The sequence below is a fragment of the Lepus europaeus genome, chromosome 5 (genome assembly GCF_033115175.1).
Source record: "Lepus europaeus isolate LE1 chromosome 5, mLepTim1.pri, whole genome shotgun sequence".
In the NCBI taxonomy this organism is placed as follows: Eukaryota; Metazoa; Chordata; class Mammalia; order Lagomorpha; family Leporidae; genus Lepus; species Lepus europaeus.
Genome location: NC_084831.1, coordinates 21,492,520 through 21,511,561, shown reverse-complemented (window position 1 = coordinate 21,511,561; position 19,042 = coordinate 21,492,520). Strand labels below are relative to the sequence as shown.

The window sequence follows — 19,042 nt, the reverse complement described above, 5'->3', positions numbered from 1 at the left end:
CCTAGGAACTGTGAATTGTTTCAGATGGTCCACCAGATAAATGCTAAGGTTGAGTCTCTTGGTTTTCTAGCTCAAATGCTCACCATCAAATGAAGGCTATGTTGCAGCATTATCTCAAGAAAGTAGTTAAAATCTTAGAAATCATATTTCCAAAAAGATAAAAAGTGTTCACAATATTTTAAAAAAGAACATAGTCCATTCAGGTTTATCCTTTGTCCTGGCTACATCACGGCGGGGATCTCTGAAGACACTGTGTCCAGGGGCTGCCAGTGACAGTCCATCAGTGCGTCGTACAGCTCCTCACTCTGCTCCATGAACTCCTTGTTGGCCTCTGTCACATCCAGTTGCGGCATGGGGTCTGAAAGAAGAGCAGGGACACATAGACCTAAGGGAAGAAGCACTCAACAAAGGACATTTCTAGGAGCAGAGCCCTGTGCTGTTTCCTCTTAAAGGCCACTGCCTTGCAAGATTCCTGGAAGGCTGTAAGCCTATTACAGGCTGCACCTGTGAAGCCTGGATGTTTGGGTTGGTTCTCACTGCAAATTTTTGTTCAGAAAATCTCATCAAGGTTAGTAAGATGGGCTAGTCTTGTGGCACGGCAGGTTAAGCTGCCCACATCTCACACTGGCGTGCTGGCTCTAGTCCCAGATAACAGCTCTCTGCTAATGTGCCTGGGTTCCTGCCACCTGGCTTCAGCCTGGCCTGCCTTTGGCTGATGCAGGCATTTGGAGAGTGAACCACTGGATAAAATATCTCATCATTCTGCCTTTCAAATGAGTACAACAGAAAAAAAAAAAAAAAACCCATCTCAAGGACTGTGATATCCAAGGAAAAACCATGATCAAATATACAGGCAGAGGCCATGTGGAGGTGGGCACTGGTGTGGCACATTAAGCTGCCGCTCCAGAAGCCTACATCCCCTTATTGGAGAGCTGGTTCAGGTCCCATCTCCTTTGCTTCCAATCCAGTTTTGTTCCTGTACTGCGTCTGGGAGGCAGCAGATGATGGCACAAGTACTTGAGTTCCTGCCACTCAAATGGAAGGCCAGAAAGAGTTATGGGATGCTGGCTTCGGCCTGGCACAGCCCCAACATGTAGGCATTTGGGGAGTGAACTAGCAGATGGAACTGTCTTATCAAAAGAAAAGAAACCAAGTACCCTGTAGGGAGGGATGGAAGAAGCTGGAGCCTTCAGGTATGCCGTAAGCATGTACAAGGTGCAGCTACTCCACAAGTTTGGCGAGATAGTTTACCAAGCGCTTACGTCATTCCATTCCTCGGTATGCAGCCAAGAGAAATGAAAACTTTCCTATGTCCACCCAAAAGTATGTACATGAATGTTCACATTAGCATTACAGATAATAACCAAAATTGGAAACACCCCAAAGGTCCATAAACTGGTGAGCGGATAAACAAGCTGAATGGATATCCACACGGTGGATTATTTGGCCACAAAAAGGAGTGAAGTACGGACATTAGGCTACGACGATGAGGCTTGAAAATTCTATGCTAACTGGAAAAAGCCATTCACATAGCTTGCATATTATATGTGATTCTGTTTATTTAAAATGTCTAGAATAGGCAATCTAGAGAAAGTACATGAGTGGTTTTCTGGAGCTGGGGGAGAGTGAACAGAAAGTGTTAATGGTTACAACTTTGTAACTATGATTAAAACTACTGAATTGTATGTATTCTTTGGTGGATGTTGTGTTTTGTGATTTAGATCTCAAAAACCTAAGCTGTATCTTACAATAGATCCTGTTTTAAAGGTGTGTGTATATATAGATTTAATTTGAAAGGCAGAGAGACCATCCATCCACTGGTTCATTTCCCAAATGACTACAACAACCAGGACTGGTCAGGCCAAAACCAGGAGCCAAGAGCTTCTTGTGGGTCTCCTACATGGGTGACACTTGGGCCATTATCTGTTGTTTCCCAGGCTCATTAGCAGGAAGTGGGATTGGAAGAGCAGCGGCTGGGACTCCAACCAGCACCCTGATAGGAGATGCTGGCAAGCGGGGGCTTAATCTGCTGCAGCATAAAGTAGGCTCCTTTTTATTTTAAATTGCATTTAAAGGGCAGAGTTAGTGGGAGAGACAGAGATCTTCCAACCACGGTCACTCCTCAAATGGTTGCAAGGCTGGGACTGGCCCAGGCTGAAGCCATGAGCTAGGAGCTTCTTCCAGGTCTCCCATAAGGGTGGCAGGGGCCCAAGCACTTGGGCCATCTTCCACTGCTTTCCCAGGTGCAACAGAGAGCTAGATCAGAAGTGGAGCAGCTAGGACTCAAACTGGTGCTAATATAGGATACCAGCATCCAGGAGGCAGCTGAATCTGCTGGGCCACAATGATGGCCCCATATTTTACATTTTATTTGAGAGGAAGAGACAGAGATAGAGAAAGATGGACAGAGAGATAAAGATGCCATTTGCTGGTTCACTCCCTAAGTGCTCATAATAGCTGGGGCTGAGCCAACCCAAAGCCACGAGCTGGGAACTCAATGCAGGTCTCCAGTGTGTTTGGCAAGAAACCAAGTACTTGAGCCAACCCTGCTGCCTCCCAGGGTGCACATCAGCAGGATGCTGGAACTGAATGCAGAGCTGGGACTTGAACTCTAGCATGGGACACAGGCCTGCAAACTGGCAGTATTACCACCAGGCCAAATGTCTGCACCATCCAATTTTGTATCTGGCTTTTTTTCATTGAGACCATTTTTTATGTCAATATTCTTAGAAAAGATTGACATGACTTAAAAAAATAAAAAGAGGCCGGCGCCGTGGCTCAACAGGCTAATCCTCTGCCTTGCGGCGCCGGCACACCGGGTTCTAGTCCCGGTCGGGGCTCCGGATTCTGTCCCAGTTGCCCCTCTTCCAGGCCAGCTCTCTGCTGTGGCCAGGGAGTGCAGTGGAGGATGGCCCAAGTGCTTGGGTCCTGCACCCCATGGGAGACCAGGAGAAGCACCTGGCTCCTGCCATTGGATCAGTGCGGTGCGCCGGCCGCAGCGCGCCAGCCGCGGCGGCCATTGGAGGGTGAACCAACGGCAAAGGAAGACCTTTCTCTCTGTCTCTCTGTCTCAATGTCCACTCTGCCTGTCAAAATAAAAAATAAATAAATAAAATAAAAAAAAAATAGCAACAACCTTACTTTCCCTTTTAAAAAAAATAAATAAAAAGAAAAAAACAGCTACCAGTATTTGCTAAACAAAGCCTGTTATTGGATATTTATATGTATTAATGATTATCATTTTGGAATAAAATATTTTTATTTTAAAAACATGATTTATTTTAATTTTATTTGAAAGGCAGAGAGAGAGAGATAGAGAGAGAGATCTATCATCTTCTGGTTCACTCCACAAATACCCACAATAGCAAGAGCTGGGCCAGGCCAAAGCAGGACCCTGGAACTTAATCTGGGTCTCCCATGTAGGTCACAGGGACCCAAGCTACTGGAACCATCACCTGCTTTCTCCTAGGGTGTACATTAGCAGGAAGCTAGATGGGAAGCAGAGGAACCAGGATTCAAACCAGGCCATCATAAGGGATACGGGCATCCCAAGCAGTGACTTTACCACTGTGACAAATGCATGTCCGGGATAATAACGTTCAAGTAAAATCTCTGATTCAAAGGGTATAACTGACTTTTTACAGATACACAGCATATTTTAAAATCTCTCACTGGTGCTGTTTCTCTGAAGAACTGTGACTTATACAAATAGTGTGTTTAAACTCTTTTCTTTTTGCCATTTATAGGCCATTTATGTTTCTTGTATAAATTATTTCCAGCTTTCTTTCCTTTTAAAGTTGGCATCTGTATTTATTTTTGAAGTTTTAAAGTATATTTGAGAGGCAAAGAGACAGAGACAGAGACAGAAAGAGGTAGATAAAGAAAGCTCACATCCACTTGTTCCACTCCCAAAACGCCTGCCAACAGCTGGGCTGGGTGGAAGCCGGGAGCCAGAAACTCAATCCGATCTCCCAGGAATCCAGCAACTTGAGCCATCACTGCTGCCTCCCACGGTCTACACTAGCAGGAAGCTCTGTCAGGAGCAGGAGAGGGAACTGAATCCAGACACAGATGTGAGACATGGGCATATTAACCATTAGACAAAATGCCTAACTTTTTCATCTATTTTTTAAAAATTGTTATGTATTTTCATTTTACTTGAAGACAGGCAGACGTCTTCTATTTGCTGGTTCACTTCCCAAATGCCTACAACAGCCAGGGCTGGGCCAGGCCAAAGCTAAGAGTCCACAACTGCCTCCACGTCTCCCATGGGTGGGGCAAGGACTCAAGTACTTGAGCCATTCTCTGCTGTCTCCCAGGATGTGCATTAGCAGGGAGCTGGATATGAAGTGGAGGACCCAGGACTGGCCAGGCACATGCAATGTGGTGTGGGCGTTCCAAGTGATGACTTTAGCTGCTGCACCAAACACCTGCTCCCTTGCCTACTCTAAAGAACTTTTGGGGGCTGAGGCTGTGGCACAGTGGGTTAAGCCTCCGCCTGCAGTGCCAGAGTCCCATAGGGGCACTGGCTTGAGTCCTGGCTGCTCCACTTCCAATCCAGCTCCCTCCTAATGTGCCTGGGAAAGTAGTGAAAGATGTCCCAAGTCCTTGGGCTCCTACACCCACATGGGAGACCCAGAAGAAACTCCTGGCTCCTGGCTTTGGCCTTGCCCAGCTCTGGCTGTTGTAGCCATTTGAGGAGTGAACTAGTAAGATGGGAGACCCCTCCGTAATTCTGACTTTCAAATAAGTAAATGAATCTTTAAAAAATAAGGGAATTTTTGGAAACCAGTCAGTAATGACTTTTCACAGAAGTGCAGTACCCATTCCTACAAACAGAGGGTCTTTTTTTGTCACTTTAACATACACTGTAGGATTTAAGCTCTGACCATTTATGGCGGTTCCACACAGAAAAGACAAGAAAGCAGCAAACAGGAACCAGACCAGCCTAGTTACCCACTCAGTGTAGGCAATAGAAGAATGAAGGGCTTGATCAAGGGCAGGCACTACATGTGCTAATGTCTATGGCCTAGAAAATGCCCCTTGGAAGGCAGGAGTAGATGAAGAAGGCCATCAACCCTGCTGTGCCCACCTCAGCACATAGGTGTTATGATTAATGCAGGGTAAAGAGCATGAAGTCTGGGGCAGGACTCCAGGGATTCCCAGAGTGACTCCACCTCTTGCTACTATGTTGCAGCTTGTACCAATAGTGACCTTGAACAAGAAATTAAACTCTACCTAGGATTTTTATCTTATAAACTCAAGGTACTTGTGGCACTTACCTCAAAAGCATTGTGAAGAGAATCAATGAATGTAAAGAGCTTAGAATCGTGCCCTGCACAGAGCAAAGCCTCACTATTAGCTACTACTACTACTACTAGCTCTAACCTCAGTTTTCTTTTCTGTAGAATGGAAAACAAGATAGCACCCCTCCACCTGAGTGATGACAGGCAGCAGTGTATGGCATGAGCTATGTTAATGGTTACTGTGTTGCTGATAGGTAAAAAAAAAGGGATTAGAAAATTTAAGGAGTAACATACCAACAATATCTTTGGGTGAATTACCTCCAAAAACGAGGTAGTACTTCCTGGGAGAAAGAGCTAGAGACTTGAGTACAGGAAAACAGGGATGCCAGTCCTGACTCTGCCCCAAGTCACTGTGTGACCCTCAGCAGATCACCAGGCTTTGGGGACACCAAGTTCCCCACCTGCTAGTGAGCTCCTCTGTGTCCTGCCCCACTGGATCAGAAGAGAAGGTGGAAGGTGTCTGGCGCAGTGGTTAAGATGCTGCTTGGGACGCCTGCATCCAATACTGGATGCCTGTGTTTGAGTCCCTTCTCTGCTCCTGATCATAGATTCCTGGTGGTGTGCACCTGGGGAGGCAGCAGGTAACAGTTCAAGTACTTAGGATCCTGCCACCTACATGGTAGACCTGGACTGAGTTCCAGGCTCCTGGCTTCAGTCTGGCCCACCTTTAGCTGTTGTGGATATTTGGGGAGTGAAACAGTGAGGTTTAGATCTATTGCTGCCTTTCAAATAATTAAACAAATAAATTAGTTATATCTCATGCAAGATGTTAAATGTGACTGATTCCTGGCTGCTGTACTTTCGATACAGCACCCTGCTAATGTGTCTGGGTAAGCGGCAGAAGATGGCCCAAGTGCTTGGGCCCTGGCCACTCATGTGAAAGACCTAGAAGAGGCTCCTGGCTTTGGCTTGGCCCAGTCCTGGCTACTGGGACCATTTGGGGAGTGAACCAATGGATGGAAGATCTCTCTCTCTCTCTCTGTCTCTCTCTGTCTCTCTCTATATATATAATTCTGCCCTTCAAACAAATAAACCTTTAAAAAAAAAACAAAAAAACTTATCATTTGGGACTGGTGTTGTACAGTGAGTTACGCTGCTGCCTGTGACACCTGTATCCCACATCAGAGCAACGGTTCAAGTCCTTGCTGCTGCCCTCTTTTTTTAAATTAATTAATTTATTTGAAAGGCAGAGTTATAGAGAGGCAGAGACAGAGACAGACAGACAGGTTTTTGATCCACTGGTTCACCTCCCAAATGGCCACAATGTCTGGAGTTGGGCTGATCCGAAGCCAGGAGCTTCTTCTGGGTCTCCCATGCAGGTAGAGGGGCCCAAGCACTTGGGCCATCTTCTACTGCTTTCCCAGGCCATGCAGAGAGCTGGACTGGAAGTCGAGCAGCTGGGACTCGAACCAGTGCCCATTAGCACCGGGATGAAGGCACTGCAGGCTGGGGCTTTAACTTGATGCACCACAGCACTGGCTCTAAATACTTTTAATAAAAAAATTAACAGAGACTGGTGTTGTGTTATAATAAAAATCAATTTGCAAACTATCCAGCAAATACAAGGTAATAGGTCACCATTAGAGACCCCCACCTCAGGGTGAAGCACTGCCTGTCCAGGGAGTGGCGAGCTCTGTGGGAATGCGCTCACACCCCACTGTAGCTATGCGGACATCTGGCTCTCTCTAGAACCTAAGTGCCTCCAGAGCAGCATTTACCATGTATTCCCTCAGCATCTGGCTGATAAGGGCATAGTGCCTCTAACAAAGCAGAGACTTTTCAACAGTTGACAAAGGAATGGACAAACACACTCTTTCTTACCTTCCAGTGCATCATCTCCGACTTCTTCATATGTCTGCCAAGAGAGAGAGAAATGGGTGAGGAGCCACGACAGCTTCCTTTTAAAGAGGGGAACTAGTATGCCTCAGCTTTTCCCAGTGGTTTGGAAGCACAAGCCCACCCTTATCAAGCCCACCCGGGAGAAAGACCATGACCGAGCCATCATCCCTAGAGGGGAAACATAACCCAAGAGGGAAGGACTTGCATATCAGCTACCTGCATGGTGCTCTGGGTGTAGCCATACTGGGGGTAACTGTAGCTGTAGCTGCCCGTGTTCTGGTCATAGCCCCACTGGGCATAGTAGTTCTGGTACTGCTGATAATACTGGTTGTAGCTGTAACTGTACATCTGGCTATATTCCACTGGTTTTACACGGCTCCTTAAACAAAAAAACAAAAAAACCATTGTGGGCAGGTGTTGTGGTATAGGTATTGGGGGTTAAGCCACTATCTTGGGCAACTGTATCCCATATCAGAGTGCTGGTTCGAATCCCAGCTTATCTACTTCCAATTCAGCTCCCTGCCAATAAACCTTGGAATCAGCAAGTAATGGCTCAACTGCTTGAACCACCCAGGCAGGAAACAGGGATGGAGTTCCTGGCTCCTTGTTTTGGTCTGGCCCAACCCTGGCTATTACAGGCATCTGGGAAATGAATGAGTAAATGAAAGATTTCTTTCTCGGTCTCTGTCTTTCAAGTAGATGAAAATAAGGCCGGCGCCGTGGCTTAACAGGCTAATCCTCCGCCTTGCAGCGCCGGCACACCGGGTTCTAGTCCCGGTTGGGGTACCGGATTCTATCCCGGTTGCCCCTCTTCCAGGCCAGCTCTCTGCTATGGCCCGGGAAGGCAGTGGAGGATGGCCCAAGTCTTTGGGCCCTGCACCCGCATGGGAGACTGGGAGAAGCGCCTGTCTCCTGGCTTCGGATCAGCGCGATGCACCGGCCACAGCGGCCATTGGAGGGTGAACCAACGGCAAAAAGGAAGACCTTTCTCTCTGTCTCTCTCTCTCTCTCATTATCCACTCTGCCTGTCAAAAAAATAAATAAATAAAATAAAATAAAACATTTAAAAAAGAAACAAATGTAAGCAAACATTTCTGCAACATTTCCTACATGGTCAGGGGACTGTTCTAAGTGCTTCACGCAGAATAGCTTATTTAATTAGCACAACAACCCTAAGCAATAAATACACCACGATTCCATTTTATAAATGAGGAAACTGAGGTAAAGAGAAGTAAAGTAATTTTTTCAAAGTTACATAGTTAACAAAGAGATTCAAACTCAGGAAGTTTGGCTCCAGAGCCCATGCTTTTAAGATAGCAGCTTTTTTTCTTTTTTTAAGATTTATCTATTTGAGATGCAGAGGCAGAGAAAAAGTCTTCCATGCATTAGTTCACTCCCCAAATGGCTGCAATGGCCAGAGCTGGGCTGATCGGATCCAAATCCAGGAGCCAGGGGCTTTTCCCGGACTCCCACTCAGGTGCTCCCAGGGTACACCTCAACAGGAAGCAGGAATTAAGAGCAGAATGGGGACTCAAACCCAGGCACTCCAGTCTGGGATGGAGGTGTTCCAAACAACGTCTTAACTGCTATCCTAAATGCTGACTCCCTAAGGAAAGCTGGTGAGCAGATCCAGCCAGAGTGTCAGGAAGACTCCACATTTGATTATCTTAGGGTGAGCCTGTAGCATTTCCCTCTAGACTGGGATGGCTCGGTGAAGTTCACTGGCAGATGGGCACCGCCAGTAGTCGCCCCTCCCTGTCCATGAAACCAGGGGCCATGTTCAGTGCAGTTCAGTCAAACCCTGGCTGGGGTTTGACTTTGCACATCTGTTCTGTTTCTCCAGACACTGGTACAGTCAGTTCTCAAAGGGCCCTCATTCCAAATGCTGACAATGTCCAAGCTGAAAAGGATGTACCAGAACATAACCTCCTCCAAGAGGCACTCTGCTTCTCCTGCTTAAAGCTCCATCTCCAGTCTAGGACACGCCTAAGTCGCTGTAGGGACTCAGTGATTACTGACGGAATAAATAGTAACACACCCCAGGCCAAAGCCAGGGAAACTTCAAGAGTTTCCTTGAAAAATGTTCCTTAGGACTGGCATTGTGACATAGCGCAGGCAGAGGTTTAACCTACGCCACAGTACCGGCCCCCATATCACATATCAAGGCGTCTGGTTGAAGCGCCAACTCCTCTGCTTCTGATCCAGCTTCCTGCTCATGTGCACCCAAGAAGGCAGCAGGGGATGGCTCAAGTACATGGGTCCCTGCTACCCATGTTGGCGATCCAGATGGAGTTCCTGGCTCCTCGTTTTGGCCTGGCCTAACCCTGGCTGTTGTGGGCATTTGGGAAAACCAGTAGATGAGAGCTCTTTCTATCTCTCTGCCTTTCAAATAAAATAAAAATAAATTTACAAATCTTAAAAACGGCCATTACGAACTCTACCCTAATGAGCTCCTTGTCCTTCTGGTGTGGAGTTTCTCAGCCTTGGCTTTACTGATGTTGGTGGTTGTGCTGTCACATGTCCTTGCCATGCAGCTATCCTATACACTGCTGGATGTGAAGCAGCTATGTCTGGCCTCTGCCCACTAAATGCCAGCAGCACAGCCTCAGTTATGATAACCGAAAACGTCTCCAGGTATTGCAGTCACCCTCTGTTGAGAAGCAATGCTTTAGCTGAATGACGAGAGATGCTATTTAGAGACAGCTGTCTGATTTCCACCCGAGAGACCTGCTTGAACTTGTAAGGGAGAGTGGGTTTTCTATTGAGTGTGACAGGTACGACAGTGATGTACATAATAGTCTACATAGTATTTCTAGTCTATATTATTTCTTTTCCATTTCCATAGCAAGGGACATGTACAGGATGTTTAATTCAAAAAAGGTTAAAACTGGAAGTAAACTTCCCCTTCTATATTTACTAATTCTTTAAATCCATTTCTAATAGAGGCACTGATGGGCAAAGAGCTGGGACAAAAGGTATATACAGCAGCTTTCCCAGTGTTGCTACCAGCAACATCTGAACATCTCTGCCTCCCTTACTCTATTCCCAACTATAGGCCCCTGGAGGTAATGCTGGTTCATCTTTAACCCCCAGCATGCAGCCTGGCAAGGAGAAAACACTGAGGATTTGTGACTTGAATGGAATCTCCCTGCAGCTTCCCGTCCAGCACGTGGATGCTGGTTTTCAGTAAATGGGTGGGGCAGTCCAGAGACCCTCTACCTTCCCTGCAAGACTCACGCTTTGGGGATGGCCACGCTCAGCCGCACAGGTTTAGACCCCAGTCCTACTGCTCCCTGGCACTCTGTCAGGGCTCGCTTCTGTTCAAGTTCATCTGTGAATTTCACGAACCCGTAACCCCTGCAGGAAAGGAAAACCAACACACTGTTTAGATGACAAATGTGGTGAAGGTCAAGTCTCACAATAGAGGATGGAAAAGGCGGGCAGGATGCGATCCTCATTGGTGGAGGTGTGTACAGAGCAGCGCTGAGATTCAAGGCCTGGCTGCTCCTGAGAGCTACAGGAATTCCTCCTTTCAGCTCACCATTCTCCTTGATACCTTTACCCTTGGGGGTCCTTCCCAAACTGTAGCTTTCCTCTCACTCTAATGGAAAGTAAAGTAACGACTGTCATTATCACTATGGTAGCATCAACAGTAGTAACAGCGGATGCTCATTGCGCAGGTATATACAGAGTCTGCCCTACAGGCCAGGTACTATGCTAGGCTTGGGACATGGAAGTCACAGAGTTCAGCTCCCCTGAGTTCACACTGCAACTGCGGCATAAATTAAGGATAGTTACCATTTAAAGAACGCTTATTTTCCAGGCACCATAATGAGCATTTTCCCAGGGTTATCTCATCAAACTGTCCAATTCCATAAAGGGAGGGTCCCACGTTTTGAGAGGGTAGCCAAAGTTCAAAGAGGTTTAATAACTTGCCCAGAGTCATAATAGAAGCAGAATTTAAATCCCCATTTGTCATTCCCAGAGTTGGAACTTAGAACTACTATACTGATCAAAATGAGCCTTTCTGGAGATGTTTCCCATTTTTGCAATACAAAATTTCTGATTGTACTAAAAGGCTCAATAACACTGACAAAGCATTTCCTGTGTTGCTCACTTCTATCCTTAAATCCTTCCATCAAGTCCTGGAGCAGATACTATGATGGAACGGATGAGGAAACAGGGTCAGAGAAGCTCTGAGCATCATCTACTCTACGATCCCTGGACAGTATGGAGCAGGGATTCCAGGCAGGTAGTCTGGCTCCAAAGCCTGGGCTCTGAATCACGCTCTACCGCCTCTCTCCAACATCTCCACCCAGGACAGAAGTATATGGAAACCAACACAGTAGGAATCAACAACAGGTAAGGCCTTACTTAGACACGCCCGCCTGGTCTAAAACCACCTTGCCTCCTCGACAAGAGGGGTAGACTTTGACGAAGAATTCGTACAGCATGCCGTCATCCACATCTGGAGTCAGGTCCCCCACAAAAAGGGAGTATTCAGGACTGAGAGGAAAGAAGGAGAGTCAGACACAAAAACGCAACCTCTGCCCTGCACAGCTCTGTGACAGTCCAGGTCTGCCCTCCCCACCCCATCTAAGGGGCCTACTTGAGCAGGCCTTGGTTCTCTTCACTGGTAGTGGAGAAGCCTGGAAGCAGCCCCTGCCCTGAACCCTTCCCCTGCTTGCCCAGACTGTGGCTTCAAGCATTACGGGAACACAGATGGAGGGAAGGATCAGAGATGCATCGCTGAGGCCCCAAAAAAGGTAAAACATTCTGTACTCTTTGAACATTTTAACTCAAATGTTAAAAAAAGAATGAGAACTGGATATTATCTTGTAATGACCCAAAGCCCAGCTAAAATGAAAACCTTGAACTTTGAGAACAGTGCTCAGTAAACATTTTTGTAAAGGGCCAGAGAGTCCAGCATTTTGGGCCTTGTGGGATATCTATAGTGTCTACATTTCTTTGTGACCTGGTTTTATTATCCTTTAAAAACATAAAAACTACTATTAGCTTGGGGTGATGTAAATCAGATAAAAGTTTTCCAACCCTGTTCTAGTGGATCAATTCTGTTCAAGCAATGAGGAGTGGGTGTTTAGCCTGGTGGTTATGACATCCGTGTCCACAGCAGAGTACTTGGGTTCCCTATCTGCCTCTGGCTCCTGACTGCAGCTTCCTGCTAATGCAGATCCTAGGAGGCAGTGGTACCGGCTCAACTGATCGGGATCCTGCCACCCCTGTAGGAGACTTCGATTGAACTTCCAACTCCCAGTTTGGCCACTTTGGCCATTTGAGGAGTGAACTAATAACGGACAGGAGCTCTCTGTGTATCTCTCTGACTCTTAAATAAATAAAAATGAAGAAGCAAGCTTTTGTTATTATCTTATTTCAACATGGTACATCATCCTTGTATAAAACCAGATTACACAAAGGCACAAGGAAAACCTTTGGATACATTGCTTTAAAGTTTTCACAAAGCAGCCTGAAATGCCAAACACCTTGTTTATTACCACAGGTCAATTTTTACTGAATAAAATCTCAACATTTAGGGGAGGAACAGGGTGGAGATATACAAAAGACACGGCCTTGGGGCTGGCATCACAGAGCAGTAGGTTAATGCCTGTGATGCCAGCATTCCATATGAGAACCAGTTCCAGTCTCACTACTCCGTTTTCTATCCAGCTCCCTAATGCACCTGGGAAAACGATAGAAGATGACCTAAGTGCTTGGACTCCTGCCACCCACGTGGAAGTTCTGAATGGAATTCCAGACTCCTGGCTTCAGCCTAAGCCCAGTCCCAGGCCAGTCTGCTGCAGGCTTATGGGAAATGAATTGGCAAATGGAAGATCTCTTTGTCTCTCCTCTCTGTAACCCTGCTTTTCAAATAAATAGGTAATTCCTTAAAAAAAAAAAAAAAAAAGACACGGCCTTGACAGCAGAAGCACACCAGGGCGGGAGTTCACAATGGGGAAGCAGGAGGGAGTTCTTCAGAGTACAGAATACAGTCACACTCAGCTCCCATCCTCCTCACCGGCAGTGACTGGGACAGGTACATGTTCTGCCTTTGTTCAGGTATTTGATGGGGCTTGAAGTTGCTGTGGGGCAACTCTGTACTCACCTGTTATCTGGCTGTTTCCCATAAGTGGCATAGTTCAATTTAAAACGTTTTGCCTGAAAATTTAAAAACAAATAAATCAAAACAGGGAAAGGTGTTTCAAAGTCAAACAATATTTGAAAAAAAATAAAAAAAACCGAAATAAATTACCTTGGCCAAAACATCTCCCCCTTTCTAAGCCTCAGCCTTTTCTCCTGTATAAAATGAAGGGGTTGCACGGATGACCGCTAAGGGCACTGCCAGCTCCATGGTTCTATGAGCCCAGGTGTGCCAGCTGGTACAGCTGTAAGCTAAGTAACTGTGGGAAGAGCAGAATGTAACTTTCTTGAAATGTGTCCATGCTGCTGCCAGACTGTTCTAGATTCTCAATCAGAAAAAAACCTCAAGTTTCAAGTCTTCCTTTATAGGAGGCAGTGATGCAGAGGGGAAAAGGGCATGGACTTGGAGGTATCCAATCTTCCATTCGAATCCTGGGTCTGCCACTTACTACTTGCTTTGGACAAGTTATTTCACTTCCCTGAGCTTCAGTTTCCTGAGCTGTCAAAGATAATGCCTACTGTACAGGGTTGTTACAGGATTAAATAAAATGATACAAGTATACAATAGGGATTTAGGAAATGGAAGTTATCAATGATAGTTAAATGGCAACATCATTATCTAAATGTCCTTACAGGCGTGGCTCCTGGAAGGGGTTTTCCATTAATTTTATGCAAACACTTCTCTGCTGTAGCCAAATCTGCGAACTCTACAAAGCAGTAGCCCGCCGGAATCCTAGAAAGAAAGCAACAGAGGAGGAAAAAGTTGACAGAAACCAGGTGAGTCTTGGCCTGAAGGAGGGACAAATGGCTTTTTTTTTTTTTTTTTAAAGATTTATTTATTTGAAAGCCAGAGTTACACTGAAAAAGAAGGAGAGGCAGAGAGGCAGAGAGGCAGAGAGGCAGAGAGGCAGAGAGAGAGAGAGAGAGAGAGAGAGAGAGAGAGAGAGAGAGAGAGAAGAGGGAGAGAAAGATCTTCCATCTGTTGGTTCACTCCCCAACTGCCCGCAACAGCCAGATCTGTGGTGATCCAAGGCCAGGAGTCAGAAGCCAGGAGCTTCCTCTGGGTCTCCCACACAGGTGCAGGGGCCCAAGGACTTGGGCCATCTTCTACTGCTTTCCCAGGCCACAGCAGAGAGCTGGAACTGAAGAGGTGCAGCTGGGACTTGAACCGGTGCCCATAGGGGATGCTGGCACTGCAGACAGAGGCTTTACCCACTATGCCACAATGCCAGTCCCACAAATGGCTTTTTGATCAGAGACCACACTGTTTTGTTCCCTGCCATATTCCAGTTCAGAACTGACAAAGTGAATAAATGGCCCATCCTAGACTCATTTCGTAAACACTACTGATGTACTAAATCATCTATGAAGTACTCTTGCCAGAAACGTTTAATGCAATCCAATCAACCTTTAGAGCCAACATCCACTTTACAGAAAACATTAGGGACAGGGCAAATAAAACACAAGGAAACACATCCAGATCAGAATGCACAAGATGTCATGTAAGACAACGAGTCGTGCCTCCTTAAAAAAAACCCAATGTCTAATGGCTGCCACCTGAGATGCTGCTGGCATCCTGTATCGGAGCACTGGTTCCAGACCTGGCTGCTCCACTTGCTCGTCAGCTCCCTGCTCATACGTGTGGGAAAGCGTTGATGATGGCCCAAGTGCTTGGACCCTGGTTATTCATGTGGAAAACCCAGAAGGACTTCTAGGTTCCTGGCTATTGCAGCCATTTGGGGACTGAAATAGCATATAGATCTCTCTCTCTCTGTGTCACTCTGCCTTTCAATAGAATACATCTTTTTTATTTAAAGATTTATTTATTTGAAAGGCAGATCTGAATTCAGGAGAGTATGATCATATTTCCTCCCAACATTTTATTATAAAAAATTTCTAATATGGGGCCGGCGCTGTGGTGCAGCGGGTTAACGCCCTGGCCCGAAGCACCAGCATCTCATATGGGTGCCAGCTAGAGTCCTGGCTGCTCCACTTCCTATCTAGCTCTCTGCTATGGCCTAGGAAAACAGAAGATGGCCCAAGTCCTTGGGCCCCTGCACCTGCGTGGGGGACCTGGAAGAAGCTCCTGGCTTTGGCATGGCACAGCTCTGGTCGTTGTGGCCAACTGGGGAGTGTACCATCAGATGGAAGACCTCTCTCTCTCTCTGCTTCTTTGTGTAGCTGACTTTCAAATAAAATAATAAACAAATCCTTAAAAAAAGTTTCCAATATAAAAAATTGGACTTGTACAGCAATAATTTCATACCCTACCTACAACCATCATTTTACTATACTGATTTTACCTTATCACGTACCTATGCACCCTCTACTCATCTATCATCCTTATCCTATGCATTTCAAAGTTAGTTGCAGATATCAGCATGATTTTCCCAATTACTTTAGTATGCATGTCATTAACTGAAATTCAATTATTGTTTTGTTTCTAAGGTAAAATTTACTTGCAACAAAATACAGAAATCCTTCTAGAGGCTGAGTTATTTCCACCACAGATTAATTTTGTGATTGCAGCATCTCCAGTGAATGGGATGATGCAGTAGGCTTCTTTCATTTAGCATGTTTTTGAAATTCATCAATGCTGTTGCTCTATCAGTAATTTGTTCCTTTCTATTGCTGAGCAGTATTCTAGGACATGAAAATACTGACACTTGTTACCTAGTCATCTATTCAGGGATACCTGGGCTGTTTGCAGTTTTTGGCTATAATCTAAAAGCTGCCAGGAGCATTCTCTAAGTACTTCCTGAGGAAAAAAATGTGTGTGAGTGTGTATGCTTTCATTCATATATGTTTTCACTCCTCTTGGGGAAGCATGTAAGCCTAGACTTAGCAGATGTCAGTAGTTATCCCATTTTACATTCCTACAAACAATAAATGAGAGTGTGGTTGCTCTATATCTTTTTTTTTTTTTAATAGTTTTTGTTGTGGTTAAATACATATTTAGGGGCTGGCACTGTGGCGCAGCGGGTTAAAGCCCTGGCCCGAAGTACTAGCATCCCAATAGGTGCTGGTTCTAGCCCCGGCTGCTCCTCTTCTGATCCAGCTCTCTGCTATGGCCCAGGAAAGCAGTAGAAAATGTCCCAAGTCCTTAGACCCCTGCACCCACGTGGGAGACCTCAAAGAAGCTCCTGGCTCCTGGCTTTGGATCAGCACAGCTCTGGCCATTGCAGCCACCTGGGGAGTGAACCAGCAGATGGAAGACCTCTCTGTAACTCTGTCTTTCAAATAAGTAAAATAAATCTCTAAATAAATAAATACCTATATAACATGGAGTAGATGACTTTAACCATTTTAAGCATACAGTTCTATGGGATTAAGTACATTCACACTGTTGTGCAACCACAGACTGCATTCTTAAGCACTACACTTTATTACATATTATTTTTCTTAGGATTTTATCCTTTCCCCTTAGCTAGTCCTGGCTTTTAATTCACATTTGCTTTTTTTTTCCCCCTTCAGCATCTATTTATTCTATAGTGTTCTTGTAAGCCATTTCAGAGTTTTTGCTGAATGAAGCAAGTTGTAAATATATATATAATGGTTGGCAGGTCCCACAGGAAGTAACATCTAGGTCATAGCTAAAAAAAGATAGTTTCAAATATTTCAATAAAGGTCAAAATGTGAGAATCTATGCCACTGTTTTAAAAAGGGCCAGTGTTACAGAACGAATTTTTATGACAGCAGCTCATTCTCTGGGCTTTCTGTGTACTGAGTGGCAGAGCAATATTGAGAGAGGAATGATCTACCAGTCAGAAAATCTATCCCTGGGTAATGGGGTTATCCTGAATACACAAAGTTCCTGTTCACCAAAGAGCCACAGTTGGTCACACTTGAGATCACGCATCTCTATTTTTAAACCACCTGATGCTCCAGTAAGCCACACTGCCACCAAATACTTGCTTAACACTATAAATTGATTCAGGAATCCTCTAATTTCTAACCAGAATGTAAGGAAAACTAAGACTCAAGGAAAAAGAAAGTAGAGGCAACAGGGCACTCCTATCTGAAAATATTCTCAATCTTGCTCTGTTTACTTATTTATTGTCTCATTCTCCCTTTGCAATGTAGTCAATTCCACAAGTGCAGAGACTATGTCTGGCTTATTTCAGCCATTTATTCCAGGAATCCAGAACAGCAGCACAGAGTAGTATACCAAGAATTTTAAAATGAGGGGACGACGCTGTGGTGCAGCGGGTTAAAGTCCCAGTCTGCAGTGCCGGCATCCCATATGGGCACTGGTTTGAGTCCTGGCTGCTCCACTTCAATCCAGCTCTCTGCTATGGCCTGGGAAAGCAGCAAAAGATGGCTCAAGTCCTTGGGCCTCTGTACCCACATGAAACTCCTGGCTTCGGATCGGCGCAGCTCTGGCAGTTGCAGCCAACTGGGGAGTGAACCTGCAGATGGAAGACCCTTTTCTCTCACTCTGCCTCTCTGTAACTCTGCCTTCCAAATAAATAAATCTTTAAGAAAAAAAATGAACTGCTTAAGCGTTAAGGAGTCGAATTCTGACTTGTCATTTAATAGCCGCATAACTTTGAGACAATTATAAAGCTTCTCTACGAACAGTACTCAGCTCAGAGGTTTTCGTGACTTTGAAAAGCTGATGTGAAGTGCTTCTTACCCAGCAGATCATCATCTGTGTACTTATCGAGCACATACCACACGCCTGGCGCTGCATGAGAATCATGCAATCCTCCTCGCTCTGTGACACAGCTGCCACTGTTAGCTATCCCCATGTTTACGCTCAAGAACGAGACCGAATGGTTCAGACTGACCCAAGGTCACGGGACAGTCTCGTCTGCGGGCGCTATATTATCCTTCCACTCCACGAGCCCGCAAAATGTTATCCTTGCTAGCGTCCCCGCCCTCGCGACGGGCGGCGAGGGCTCCCGGAGGACGGCCGCCGCGCAATCGACTGAGCAGAGCGAAGGAGATGTACCCAGTGAGGCGGTTGCGGATAATTTTGACGCTCATCACGGTCTCCCCCATGGTGGCGAAGGCTCTGGAGATGAAGTTCTCATCCATGTAGGGTTCCAGCTGCGCAAAACCAGAGCGGAGCGGCTCGGGCCGGCGTCCGGCGGCTGCTCTGCCCGCCCCCTCGGCCCAGCGGGCAGCTCCGCGCGCGGCGTCCCCACGGCCAGGTCCTCCGCTACAAACTCGCTTCCTCCCAGAGGGCCTCGGTCCCAGGGCTCCCACCCTCCAGCCCCACGCCCACCTCGCACCCCTCACAGAACGTCCCTTTTCCGTCCGGGAATCCACCGGGGAGCCCGGGAACCCTCCCCCCGACGCGGGAATCTAACGACCCTCCCCCTCAGACCCGTCCTCCCTCGCGACCCCGAGGTTCCTCCTCAGCTCCCCTGCGGCCGCGCTCACTCACGTCTCCCATCCATAGGCTGGCGGCCATGGCCACACCAGAGGAGCGACTTCGAGGGCCTCACAGGCCCTCGCGGGCACCGCTCGGCGCTGGAGTGACCGCTCCAGACTTGAGACTCCGACGCCTTCTGCGCACGCTCTGAACCTCCGCGACGGGCGCCTGGCCGCATGCTCCCTTCCGGGTTTTCCCGGCGACCGGCTGGGCGCGCAGCTTCCGGATCCCAGCGGGCGGGGCGCAGGGCGCAGGCGCCGCGAGAGCGGAAGGGGCGGGGCGTGGGCCGGCTGCTTCCTGGAACTCGCTGTGTCGGGCGCATCTCCGACTTTGTAGCACAACCACAGCACGTCGTTGTAAA

General features: G+C 46.7%; 1 protein-coding gene across 2 annotated transcripts; it reads right to left on the bottom strand.

The window, feature by feature from the left end:
- Positions 1–123: 123 nt before the first annotated feature.
- On the bottom strand, positions 124–18,847 carry TRNAU1AP (tRNA selenocysteine 1 associated protein 1). 2 transcript variants are annotated; one of them, XM_062190786.1, is made up of 9 exons: positions 18,694–18,816; positions 18,256–18,353; positions 13,935–14,034; positions 13,267–13,319; positions 11,520–11,651; positions 10,383–10,502; positions 7,362–7,524; positions 7,128–7,161; positions 124–358 (listed from the first exon to the last, which is right to left on the bottom strand). In XM_062190786.1, exons 1-9 carry the CDS (start codon positions 18,718–18,720, stop codon positions 222–224), a joined length of 864 nt encoding a protein of 287 aa, XP_062046770.1. In that variant the 5' UTR covers positions 18,721–18,816; the 3' UTR covers positions 124–221. The 2 variants fall into 2 exon arrangements, with proteins under 2 accessions (XP_062046770.1, XP_062046772.1); XM_062190788.1 differs by lacking the exon at positions 18,256–18,353 and having other exon boundaries at positions 18,694–18,847.
- Positions 18,848–19,042: the final 195 nt, after the last annotated feature.

Excerpts from the sequence above, each read along its gene's own strand:
- TRNAU1AP (XM_062190786.1), bottom strand. The coding sequence starts at position 18,720 with ATGGCCGCCAGCCTATGGATGGGAGAC. Across the intron at positions 13,320-13,934 it reads CCCTTCCAGGAGCCACGCCT|GCAAAACGTTTTAAATTGAA; the intron begins GTAAGGACATTT and ends TTAAATTTTCAG. Across the intron at positions 10,503-11,519 it reads GACCAGGCGGGCGTGTCTAA|GGGTTACGGGTTCGTGAAAT; the intron begins GTAAGGCCTTAC and ends CCTTTCCTGCAG.